This window comes from Mizuhopecten yessoensis, unplaced genomic scaffold (assembly GCF_002113885.1).
Source record: "Mizuhopecten yessoensis strain PY_sf001 unplaced genomic scaffold, ASM211388v2 scaffold7443, whole genome shotgun sequence".
Taxonomy (NCBI): Eukaryota; Metazoa; Mollusca; class Bivalvia; order Pectinida; family Pectinidae; genus Mizuhopecten; species Mizuhopecten yessoensis.
In genome coordinates this window covers 72,465-85,551 of record NW_018407050.1, presented here as the reverse complement: position 1 = coordinate 85,551, position 13,087 = coordinate 72,465, and the positions used below count along the sequence as shown (strand labels likewise).

The following is a 13,087-nucleotide window of genomic DNA, read 5'->3' as shown; positions in this document are numbered from 1 at the left end:
ATATAGGACTACCATATATAGGACTACCATATATAGGACTACCATATATATAGGACTACCATATATATAGGACTACCACATATAGGACTACCACATATAGGACTACCATATATAGGACTACCATATATATAGGACTACCATATATAGGACTATAAGTTTCTACAGGAGAAATCTTTGACAATTTTTGGCTTAAGATCAACGATGGAATAAGGCTGTTTATAGACTTATGGACAATGTAGATATGTTGATTGCTATTGAGCTACATATGTACTCTGTTTAGAAATGAGGACTCACTCTAATTTTCCCAAAATGGTGGGGTCTGGATGATAGATGCCAGACCTTGGTACACGATCATATACCACTGTACATCACACAAACATACATCCTAACAATTAAGTTAGACCAAGCAAAGATACCAGACCTTGGTACGCGAACATATACTACTGTACATCAGATAAACATACATCCTAACAATGAAGTTAGACCAAGCAAAGTAATTGGTGTGTCGTCTCTTTTTGCCCTCAACAATAATATTAAGCAAAAGTTTTGTTTAACAGAATTCTTTTTACGAAGGTACAATCTATTTACCTGATAGTGATTTAACTAGGTTTGGGATTGTCTGCCCCTACTTACAGGTGAGTATCCCAGGTGTCAGTCCGGTCGGGGTCCCATGCTCGTTATCGTATACCAACTTTCCTCCATACCACAGCACAACAGAAATGGCCCCGTATGCCACAGTCCCGATTACACCCGTGAAACCACCTACAGTGACAGGAGAACGTACTAAGTCAAATTGATCTATATATACAATTTCTAACACGATTTGTTTGCAACGCGTGTTTTGATTGGATATGGACCATGTTCTAATCTGCGATATAATCATGATCAATCGTGTTAAGCTCCTCCCATCGCACTTAAGGCACGCCCCGTTTCTAACCTAAACAATATGGCGTCACGCTCGCCTCTTAGCGAAATCCCACTGATAAGGCTAGCAGGCAACAGTACAGAAACGACCGATGAAATGTATTTGCTGAATGAATTAAAAAGTAAAAGTAAACATTCCTTGCTCTTACCTCCATTTATTACCGAAACGTTTGTTCCATCAGTGTGAAGGCATCTAGTTAGATCCGAAATCAAATGAAACATTTCACATGTGTCTTATGAATTTACACAAAACTCTTCACAAATCTAAACAAATAATCACCGATTTTGTTGATAAGCAGATTGGTATGCATTATACTGACATGGAAATGTCAGAATTTGGTCAATATTAATCCAAATGTGTCATATAAACTTTGGTAACAGGACGTTCACGAACAATCCAAATATTCCGCCTCGTCAACATACAGATCGAGAACTTGCCAGTATGGGCGGGGCCAAATGACCGACTTTTGAAAGCTTCTTTCTGATTGGTCAGTCAGCTGCAGAATGACACGTCACCAGTTCAGGTCACAGAGTCACAGAGTACGTACTTTTGTACAAGGAAATACATGAAATTTGGTTTAAACTTGGTCTCGAGTTCAAACCAAACCCCATGTTCTAATCACCAGTATAGCCACTCAAAACAACGTACTATCCCCTAAGTAGATGTGCAGAACCATCAAAAACACCCCGAATCAAAAATGAAACAACATACTGATGAATCGAAACTGTTTCCATACATGATATCATCTTCAACATATCAGTAATAAAACGTAGTTTAAACGTCTATTTAGGAATTAATTATTATAATTTACAAATGCTACCATTTCAACCCAGTTTCAAGCTCTTTTCAAGATACTGGACTTGATTTAAAAGTGTTTTTTTCAAATTCTTAGTAAAAGCTATTGCAGTTCTGTAAAAGATGATTTTTAAATCTAATTGATGTTTACATTTTGTTTATAAATGAATATTTGATGTATACTTTGATGAAAATTTGTAGATTTTTTGTTTTTTTAGCAGCTGACCTGTGACTAACGCCAGTTTCTTTCCAACATTGTAACTCTCATCAATCTCCACCCCGTACATGTGTCCAGCCTTTCCTTCGGCCGAGAAAGTGCGTACTGTTCGTAGGCTGGACAGGCTTTCCTCTGCCATGGTGCCGGCGTCTGCTAGCTTGTCCTGGAACTTCTTCCTCAGTTTCTTCAACAGCTTTCCTGTTACATAGGACAACATGGTTAACAAAATAACTGGTGTAATATTTCTAACCTTGTAAGATTGGCCTTAATATTTTAAAGTTTGTTGAATCCCATATATGTTTATCGAAAGATTTTAAGAAAATATAAGCTGAATCCCTAGAGGCAGGCAAGATATTTCTTCACCCCTCTCAATATTATATATGGTTTTGAGTTGCATGGGGATTTCAACTGCAGTCAAGCTAGCTATGACCCAGGGAGTAAGTCCCTAAGGATGGTGCCAGGCCCCAAAACACATTATAGTACCATGAGTACCGTAAAAGCCCATGTAATTTGCGCACTTTTTTTTCAGAATTTTAATACCCAAAGTGGGGGGTGCGTAAAATACACAGGTATAGAAAATTTCAAGTTCTTTTCAGGAAAAGATCGACGATTCTGGGAGATCGCCATCTTGGATTATTTCCCTTGGTACACGGAAGACGATCAACAAATTACAAAAGGAAGTAATAACCCTACTCATCAGACTGATATAAGGAAGTAATAACTCTACTCATCAGACTGACATAAGGAAGTAATAACCCTACTCATCAGACTGACATAAGGAAGTAATAACTCTACTCATCAGATTGACATAAGGATGTAATAACCCTACTCATCAGATTGACATAAGGATGTAATAACCCTACTCATCAGACTGACATATTTGATGAAGCGTTATACCCACCATACTGGACAGCTCCTAGTGACACAATTGGTACTATGGACAACAGCACACCTGTTAACGAGGGGTTCAGGTAAAACATGAACCCCAACGAGCCAATCAGCTGCAGTATATTCCTCACCAGCATGGACATGTTCACCTGAGGTAATACCAAAACAACTTTAATCAAGTTTATTTACTGTAAACAGACTTTTAACTGTTTTAGAAATTTCGTGCTCATTTGTAAGCACTCGATGACGATAAATGCTAATACATGATATTATATAATTATAAAGCATCTTGCATGAGTTTCAATATCATTTGAGATCTAGATTTATAACAAATCGAGTTGATATAATCAGGTCATGGGATATATTAGTATCATTTTTATACTGATCAATCCAAGTGGTATTTTCTATCAGTCTCATATTTTTTGTTTAGCTTCAGATGAAGTGACAGTAGAACAAGTTCTTGTTTTGTTTATACATTGAGGTATTGATATATGCATTATGTACTTAGTCTGTGATAACATTTTCGTAAGCAAATCCTACCAAAAAACAGCATAAAACATCATATAACTAGCATGTTACTGGCCAAATGTCATTAGCCTAGACCTCTTAGTTATTCAGAAGAAGTTGTATAAAGGTAGCCCTTCATCCAAGCATGCTACTGGGAAAACAAATCATCACTCTGGGCATTTTGGTTATTCAAAAGAAGTTGTTTAAAGTTTTTAACATATTTGACCCATGTGACCTTGAAAATACATATATATGTAGGTGAAGGTCATTTATTTGAACAAACTTAGTAGCCCTTCATCCCAATTTGCTTCTGGCCAAATATCATCACACTAGGCCTTTTGGTTATAAGAAGAAGTTGTTTAAAGTAAAATATTGACGCCACACGGACGCTGCACCATGGCATAAGCTCAAATTGGTGAGCTAAAAATTGAGCTTGATGTGATTAAATATTAATGTTTTTATGTAGGTTTCTTACAGTATTTTAAATCTGACAAATTGAGAATTTGTTAAATTTTGTCTTTTTAAAGTTCAGATAAAAACAGATCTAGACCCAGAGGAATACTCACTGTGACAGCGTTCTGTAACACCTGTGTGTCTGATGACAGCCGATTACAGAGTTCACCCGTGCTACAAACAAATCATAAATAGATGACAGCCGATTACAGAGTTCACCCGTGCGACAAACAAATCATAAATAGATGACAGCCGATTACAGAGCTCACCCGTCCTACAAACAAATCATAAATAGAGGACAGCCGATTACAGAGTTCACCCGTGCTACAAACAAATCATAAATAGATGACAGCCGCTTACAGAGTTCACCCGTCCTACAAACTAATCATAAATAGATGACAGCCGATTACAGAGTTCTCCCGTCCTACAAACAAATCATAAATAGATGACAGCCGCTTACAGAGTTCACCCGTCCTACAAACTAATCATAAATAGATGACAGCCGATTAAAGAGTTCACCCGTCCCACAAACAAATCATAAATAGATGACAGCCGATTACAGAGCTCACCCGTCCTACAAACAAATCATAAATAGATGACAGCCGATAACAGAGTTCACCCGTCCTACAAACTAATCATAAATAGATGACAGCCGATCACAGAGTTCACCCGTCCTACAAACAAATCATCAATAGATGACAGCCGATTACAGAGTTCACCCGTCCTACAAACAAATCATCAATAGATGACAGCCGATTACAGAGTTCACCCGTCCCACAAACAAATCATAAATAGATGACAGCAGATAACTTGACAACAGAATTCATGGTGTCTAGATACCTTGACAACAGAATTCATGGTGTATAGGTAGCAGGACATCAGGATTAATGGTGTTTAGAAATTTGTACAACATGTTTAGAGGTAACTTGATCAATGAGGCTTGATTGTACTTTAACATTACAAAGCAGGACAAAGAAAGTGTAAACCTTCGTCAGGAGACCAACTTCAACACCGGTTTTTAGGGACCATTTTTTGAAGACTACCCATTGCATTTTTAATTTTTTTATTTCAACTTATTATAAGATACTGTATTAAGAGACTATTGGTGGACTTCTCGACGGCGTTCTCTGAAAACAGGTTTGGCAGAGTTTTCTTATCTCGCATGCATACATGGTACATACCGGTTTGTGTCAAAGAAGGCTACCTCTTGCTGAATGATGGAGTTGAAGAGCCGCTTACGTAACCGAGCCACCAGCCTCATTCCCGCCAGTGTGAATAACCAGGCCCGAATCATACCAAAGATGTTCCCCACTAGGTAAATACCGAGCATGATGAGGACAGTTCTCGTCAACTCACCTGTAAAAAGTGACAGTCTTTAAATCTCTTTAACAAGGGTCATACAATATCATGTCTTTACTTCTATTCAAGTTTAACTTCATAAAACTATGTACCAAATATAATTAGTTTTAAACGTGCCAATTCTGAGCAATGAGATGGTGGTTATAGAGACGGTAAAAAACATAGGTCAATAATGGTAGTTGCAGTTTATTTTAGGAAACTTTCAGAAGCCATCAAAATTAGCAGTACAGTATTTACACTATCAAACTCTGCCTTTTAATAACCTATCCTGTCTTCATCCTCGATACTCCAGGGTTACGCTCATTTACATTCTCTACATCCATGGAATATGTCATAGCAAAATTGAAGGTATGTAACTAGGTATTTGTTTGTTCTAAGGGTAAAAATACCTGACCAATTGTTAGGCTAGCTAAATGCTTGGAGATTACAGGAAGTGACACCGACTTCAAAGTCAGTCAATTTTACTGTTACACTACTGCAAGATTCTTTTGGTGTACATGAAATCAAACTTGCCTTCTTGTCTCATCCTAAGGTGGTGAACATATATATATATATATATATTTTTTTAAATATTTCCAATGCTGTAATAAGCAGTGCAAATTAAATTCCACAATCTTTTCATACTCTTGACTTTATGGGGTACATACTGATACTGTGCTGAGCAGCGTCCACCACTTTCCCGAAGAACAGTGGCGCCACCATCTGGGAACCACTGGAGAACAGCAGGCCAATGGAGGCAAACCCGAGCAAGCCCATCTCCTAGAAACAAACATTAGACTCCACTTTGAGAAAAACATCCTTCTAAATTACGTTTAATATAGTAAACATTGTAAATACATTACTGTATACCGAGACATTTTTTGCTGAAGTTTATTTTTTTCACCTTTTTCGCTTCTCATCATTACAGCAAAACTTTTGTAAACAACATGACATGCCTATTAATACAATGTAAAGGGCGAAATTTAACACTGGATTATTCTGGCAAAATTAGGCCAAAATTTCCCAGCATACAATATGTATTATATTTGTTGATTTCGTGTAAATTTGTATTTACATGTGCTCTGCATCGATCCTTCCATTGCAATGCATTGAGCAGGCAAATGTTGTTATGGTCCTATAACACACATTTCTATTGCTTACAAACTTACATAAAGCCCTGCTGGGCTTCATCAAGATTGTGATCAATAGCAATTCATGTGTGTTATAGCTATAGGACCATTAACTTTCTTAAATATATTCATATCTGTGGTTTCAATTACCTTGTCCAATTCTTAACGGACAATTTGGTGGTAACTGGTAAAAACACTTGTTGGAAAGATAAATAATTTCTCTTTACATGGATGTATAAAAAAGTAAGATTTCTTACCCCTATCATAGAAGAAAAAAAGAATTTCAGGAAAAATTGGTGCAGATTGCTTTTCTAAAATGTTGTACAATCATGGTCATGAGGTCAAGTGACATTTTTGACTTTTTTTTCATGTCAGGTTTAAATTATGACTCATAAGTAAATAACCTAAACCTGTCAAGAAGGCTATGTCATGAAATAAAAACAAAATATGATTGTATTAGACATTATGATTGACACATATACATATCATATATTTATAAACATCTTAACCAGGGCAAGTAATGAAAAGAAATGTTCAACAAGGAGCTCCTTAGTTCACCGTAATGTCTAACTTACTGGTTTGGCAAGAGCTGCCATCCTGGCAAAGGTCACCTTGCTTCTTAGCGGTTCACCATCCTTCCCGATCTCCTCGCCATCATCATTAAAGCGATGGAGAATCCTCACACTTTTCAATCTCCTCATCATGAAGAAGCTTGAAAGTGCAAATACTACTTCCAGCAGACTGAAGACAAACGCACAGATGACTAGAGCATTGTATGTAGCATGCATCACAGTGTAATCTCCTGAGTTCTTTAGCTCGTATAAAACTAACGCCCCTTTGGTGGTGGAATAGGCTAACATTCCAAGGGCAATCAGGATCAGACAGACGTGGAGGTGAGTCTTCTTAGACTTCAGCTCTCTGTAAGTCGTCTGGTCGATCTCTATCAAACGGTACGAAGAGTTTTCTAAAGATGGAAGGACGATTCCACATAGGATCACCAGCTTGATGGCTGACAGAAGGGCAAGGTCAAATACAGACGTTGTCATGGTGAAATGTGTTACATTGTCTATAAGGTACTGCGAGTGTCCACCTGCAATAACACAAGGAATGGAGTTGTCTCCCTTTAATCTGTATAATAAAGAATTTACATAAAATCTTGCCATTTACATGTCCATAGGTAATGAAAAAATAATTGCATTTTTGTTCCACGTTAAACATCAACATTTTAAAAAAATACAAGATAACCAGATATCCTGCTTTATGAGGCATAGAAGCTTAAAACAAAAATCCTTATTATGATCGCTATAATTATTTGTGGACCTAGACTAAGAAATTATTTTTGAAGATAGTTTCTTCCACAATGTGAGATCTGTACATGTACAATACGTTAGCTAGGTGTCCCTTGTACAGAACCATTCTGCCGATAAATTGACAATACCATTTCCTCCCACTGTACTGTAAGAAAAGTCCTAGCCCCGGCAAAATGGAGGGTATACCTATTTCTGCCTCAAACGTACATCAAATAAACCCCTTGACTGAGGTACTGAGGAAGCTTACCTCATATTTGTTCCATATGGACATTGATTTTTTCAACACTCCTCAATTTTACCCCAATAATATTTCAAAATACCTCAAATGTGCATTCTTCGTACAAAGACTTTTTTATTCAATTTTGAAAAACACCTCATAATGTTCCTTGAATACTTTAATTTAAAATGTTGATTTTTTTAGGTTTTTTTTTCTTCACAAGTGTACTGAGATACTGTTTCAAATCTGTGTTTCTCAGTTTTATGACATATATTGCATGCATTAAAGGCAATTTGCCTGTAGTCTGACATAGGTATCAATAATACTGAAACAAATAAAGCTTTATTACAACAACAGCTGTTTGTGGGATAACATATCATGTATGATTGCTCTATATTTTATCATAAAAACTTTGACAATAACATATTATACAATTTAATGCCAGCAACATCTGTGATTTTATCTATGTATGATTTATTACAAGTTTTTTATTTGACAATTTGACACAAGTACTTTGGATTTTTTATTTTATGAATTTCATTCGGAGAAAATCACAAGAAAAATCTTCAAAAAAACTCCTACCTGTCAACCACAAGATGATTGAAACGACAGCATCAACAAAGAGGAAGAAACTGAAAATGTTGACATATCGCAATTTTGGAAGTGTATAACTATGTGTGCCTAGCTCCAGCATGGGAACATCAGTGTCCCCTATCTCCATGTCAGACGAGTTCACAGTGCCGTTCAATTTAGCCATGGCCGACTAGGAGTCTTCTAATACATGATCAGGTACGAATGCTTCTGTTAACTTGCCGAGCCAAAATTTCTCAAACCATTAAAGTTCTGAAATCAAAAGAAGATAGGAATTTATAATTAGTTCATATTTGTAGATCTTTGTGAATTTTTACAGAGAATTTGTAACCACCTTCAACTTTCAAAATATGTTGGCACGAGAAAAATGAAAATTCTCAAGGGGCAATTCTTCAATATTTTCAACTTGAAAATGTAATATTTTAATATGAAGTAGGAATGTGTAATATAATCTGGTCAATATGAATAAACATCTGAGAAAAATTACCATAATTACTGATTCTAAATATCTGATCAATCTATGTACAAGCAAACTATTGTTGAGCACAGTGCATTGCCAGAATTTGTACACGGGTGACTAAATAAAACCTGTGTAATTTGAATGACATCCTGTTAATATTATAGGCTAGCTGTCTTGTGTTCCAATAGAAAGGTTTCACCGTACATGTATACATAGTCTGCTAAAAATAACAATGATCACAATAGGTTGCTTAAAATAGTTATACGTTCATACAGTAACTATGTATAATTCCCCATACAAATTCCTACCCACACTGACAGTCTGTGAAGTTTATACTTCTAAGATGTATAAGTAAAATGTAAACATTATCACCCTGTTAATTTTCCACATATATCAAACTGAAACATTGTATATAGGAGTATTTGACACCAGACATATATCTTTCAAAATGCCCAAGTCTGGTGTCAGGTCCAGAGGAATCTTGGGCTGATGAATAACGTATTCTATGATGTTGCTTACTTTTTCAAGTTTTTTGAAAGACATTATCTGATTTACTGAGAAGATCAATATCCCGGGTGGAACTTAATTATGTTGTCAATCTTACTTTATGCCACATATTTACAGTATACGATATTCCACTTGATTTTGAAGTGTTAGGCAATGACATGCTATAGAAACTTGTTATACACACAATTGTAAATGATCCAGCTCCTGTTGAGCGATCAACGTTGTTTTCACCGAGTACAATCACAGAATTATCACTCTAAGTCTGTGGTACAATGTACAGATAAGTCATAAAATGTGTGTGTCATTCTTATGCAGTTTTTAATTTCTTTCATATCCATTCGTCTCATCATATATATATGCAATAAGGTACACGGCTATTTCATAATTTAACTAGAGATTTGTTTTTGTGAACAAAAATGTATGTTTCCCCTTTGACTGTTTAAAAGTTATGGCTCGGACAAGAGATTCCTGAAAACCTTGCCCTTATTTGACCTTTGACCCCAAGGTCACAGTGACCTAAAGGCAGTGCACTGTACATCGTCTCTGGGTGATGCAGATATACTGCAAGTTTTATCAGTGTCACCCTGGTAAAATACCATCCGCTTCCTACCGACTAGGCTAGGGAGAATTTCTCTTTAGCTCATTCAATATAGCATTAGACTAGTAAGCCAGAGGTCCTGGGTTCGAATCCTAGTGGAGGGATTGAAAAAAGAATGACCTCTGTTACAATGGCGTCCACGCGTACGTAGGGACCCGGGTAACTTTGACAAATATTCTCAGCGGTACTTTCACAAGAATCGCTATAGGACCCCTAGAAAAACTCGGGACAAGTTCTTTCCTGGAGAGGAGAGCATATGTCACCCTGGTAAAATACTAACCACTTCCTATTGTCTCGGCTAGGGAGAATTACTCTTCAGCTAATTCGTAAGACTAGTAAACCAGAGGTCCCGGGTACAACTCCTAACAGAAGCATTGAAAAAATAATGACCTCTATTACATCAGGATATCTTACTTAGCACTTATAATTTGACCTTATCATTAGAGGAACTGCTAACTGCAGTTACCGTAGGCCTAACCTTTTTTTTTTTTTTTATCGGACCATAGGTCAGGCCTAGAATTAGCTACAGTTCCCATAGCTAAGGAACTGCCTACTGCTTAATTATAAAATGTGATATGAACAAGCCCTAATTGTTATGGGGAATATTACTGAAGTTCTCAAAACTGACACCATTCATAGTCGCATATGATCCATGCTTGGATAGAGTTTACAATGCCACCATATACTTATATAATTACATACTATAAGTTTCAGCAAAATTAAATACAGTGAGGGACTGTTGGTATCACCTTGGTGTACACCTTTAAATGTTTGACACAATCAAACATTTTTCTACGTTTGACTTTGATGTAAAAGCCAGTGATCTAATGACAGTGCATTGCACATTGAGGCTATTGGCAAGGTGATGCAGGTATACTACAAGTTTCATCAAGATATCTTAAACAGTTTAAAAGTTACACAGAAAAGTCCCGGACAATNACATCCGGTAGTGAAGCGGATGTAAAACCTATCAATCAATCAATCAGTCAATCGTCCCGGACAATGACCTTATGACAGTGCACTGCACATTGTCTAATGGTGATGCAAGTATACTGCAAGTTTCATCACAATATCTTTAATGGTTTAAAAGTTATGGCCCAGACAAGATCACATTAGAAGAACCAGAACAAGAACAAGAACCAGTACTAATACATACATAAATTATTGTTATAATAAACAATTATTCACAATAAAATATAGTGTAAAAGCTTGATACATTGTAAATAGTTTTAATCCCTACGCAGCCGCAGTCCGTTGATGGCAGGCTATTCTGCTAGCAATGTACCAAGTCAGAAGAGGATATTTAGACCCCTTCACAAGATCAAGCTTCCGATCGACGTTCACAACGACAACTAATACAATATGTCTCCCTTCATTCAAAGGGGAGACATATAACCACATATATCAAAACCCTGTCATTCATCGAAAAATGACAGCTATTTTTCTTGTTGGCAGTGGCAGTAAGTATGCCTACTAGTGGTAGCAGTCATTAAGCAATGACTGTTGTTTTCATATCAGGGTGAATCTCCCACTGAAACAGGGGCATGGCAAGTGTGATAAAGATATGTGGCTTAAAGGTAAGGTAGGTTCAAAATATAGAACATGCTGTATTTTGATCCATGTTGGACTTTCTTCCCAATGCTGGATATATATCGAGACACAAAACATAAATTAAGGGATACAAAAACTATACAAGTTGTGACTGCATTATATGGAACGAGTGTCCTAACATTTTTGATGGAAATTTGATTCTTAAAATTTAAGAAAAAGCATTGGTTCGTCAATATAAACAAAAGTCGGTCTCGCATCATGCTACCGCCTTTGCTACAGTACCGTAATAAATTGTTGCGATTCTTAAAAGCACCCGTTTCCGAAGAACCTATCTTACCTGTACTTGAGTTTTATTAAGAACCGGCGAACATCAAGATGCAGGTTCCATGTCAGGATGTCTCAATGGCATTATACTTTTAGGCTCAGCTCTGGTCTGTGATCGCTAAATAAAAACATGGATGCTTTCGCTTATCCGGTTGAAGCGATCCAATTAATCCATGTAACATATTGCATTTGGATTGGTAGGTGTCCGGCCAGAGTTCGCAGTATTCGAAATATACAGTTTTTTAACTCATTTCAGTCGAATTATTGGTAATTGACATTAAAACTAGTCTATACTTCTTTTTACGGTTATACAAACTATTTACCCAGTTACAGTGTTAAATTCACTAAAAATATATTGTAGAGTATTTTTTTTTTCATGGAAATACCACAAACGCACAATAGTTAGTCGTAAATTACGATCACCAAATGCCGGTTTTTGTGAAGTCGGCATCAGTTCTTGTCTGGGTCATTCGGCCCTTTTTATGTTTAAGCAGATGAGACGTCTTCACCGAATAAATGAAAGTGTCCATGAACTCTGTTCAATAAGGGGCACTAACTCTGCTGCAGTCCTTACAAAGGTGTCGCCGCTTGCTGCGTATACGTCCTTAAATAATTGGGTCATTAAATATTTAAGATGAATTGCATGCAATCGGTCTGACCGATTTTGTAACGATTGAAATAATTTGCTGACTGACGTGACAATGTGAAATAGTTGCATTAGATTTGTACTTTACCCACTAATAACAGAGGAAGTCTATATACATGTATATATATATATATGAAATCCATAAGTCTTTCATGTAACACCATTTCCCCATCGGATTCTTTGTTAATTTACTTCAGGAAAATTAATCTATGCTGAGATGAAAAATAATATCTCGATAACAGATCCACAGATAATGACATAACCATGCAGATGAAATACTGGATATTTCTCTAACAGATTGTTAAGGATGAAAACATTTGATGTCAAATGAAGTAACGAAATATTTTGAAAAAGACAAATTCACATGGAATCCAAAGGGAAATTGACGTAACATAAAAGACGTTTGTCACAGAACGGTAAGAGCACATTATACGTTAAACCACGGACTTAGATAACAATCTAATTCCGTGGTTAAACTAAGACTTATTTCTTCTTTCTTAAAAAAAGAAAGAAAAAAGAAAATGATATTTCTCTCAGAAAGTTATTTGCTCAGTGATTCGAAATTTACTTTCTCGTAAGCGATACTGACTCCGGATATTAAACAACCAGTTACCGCCCGCCATTTGCATG

The 13,087-nt window shown here is 36.5% G+C and overlaps 1 protein-coding gene across 1 annotated transcript in view; it reads right to left on the bottom strand.

Moving 5' to 3' along the window:
- LOC110453536 (ABC transporter B family member 25-like) overlaps window positions 1-11,921 on the bottom strand; it is a 25,137-nt gene extending 13,216 nt beyond the window's left edge. The window contains exons 1-10 of the mRNA XM_021502512.1: window positions 11,825-11,921; window positions 8,363-8,623; window positions 6,829-7,343; window positions 5,792-5,903; window positions 4,967-5,141; window positions 3,899-3,959; window positions 2,839-2,974; window positions 1,947-2,135; window positions 634-762; window positions 295-361 (exon numbers count right to left, since the gene is read on the bottom strand). Of these exons, the coding sequence (XP_021358187.1) occupies window positions 295-361; window positions 634-762; window positions 1,947-2,135; window positions 2,839-2,974; window positions 3,899-3,959; window positions 4,967-5,141; window positions 5,792-5,903; window positions 6,829-7,343; window positions 8,363-8,537 (1,559 nt within the window). The 5' untranslated portion in view covers window positions 8,538-8,623; window positions 11,825-11,921. The remainder of the gene's footprint in view (window positions 1-294; window positions 362-633; window positions 763-1,946; window positions 2,136-2,838; window positions 2,975-3,898; window positions 3,960-4,966; window positions 5,142-5,791; window positions 5,904-6,828; window positions 7,344-8,362; window positions 8,624-11,824) is intronic.
- Between the last annotated feature and the right edge of the window lie 1,166 nt (window positions 11,922-13,087).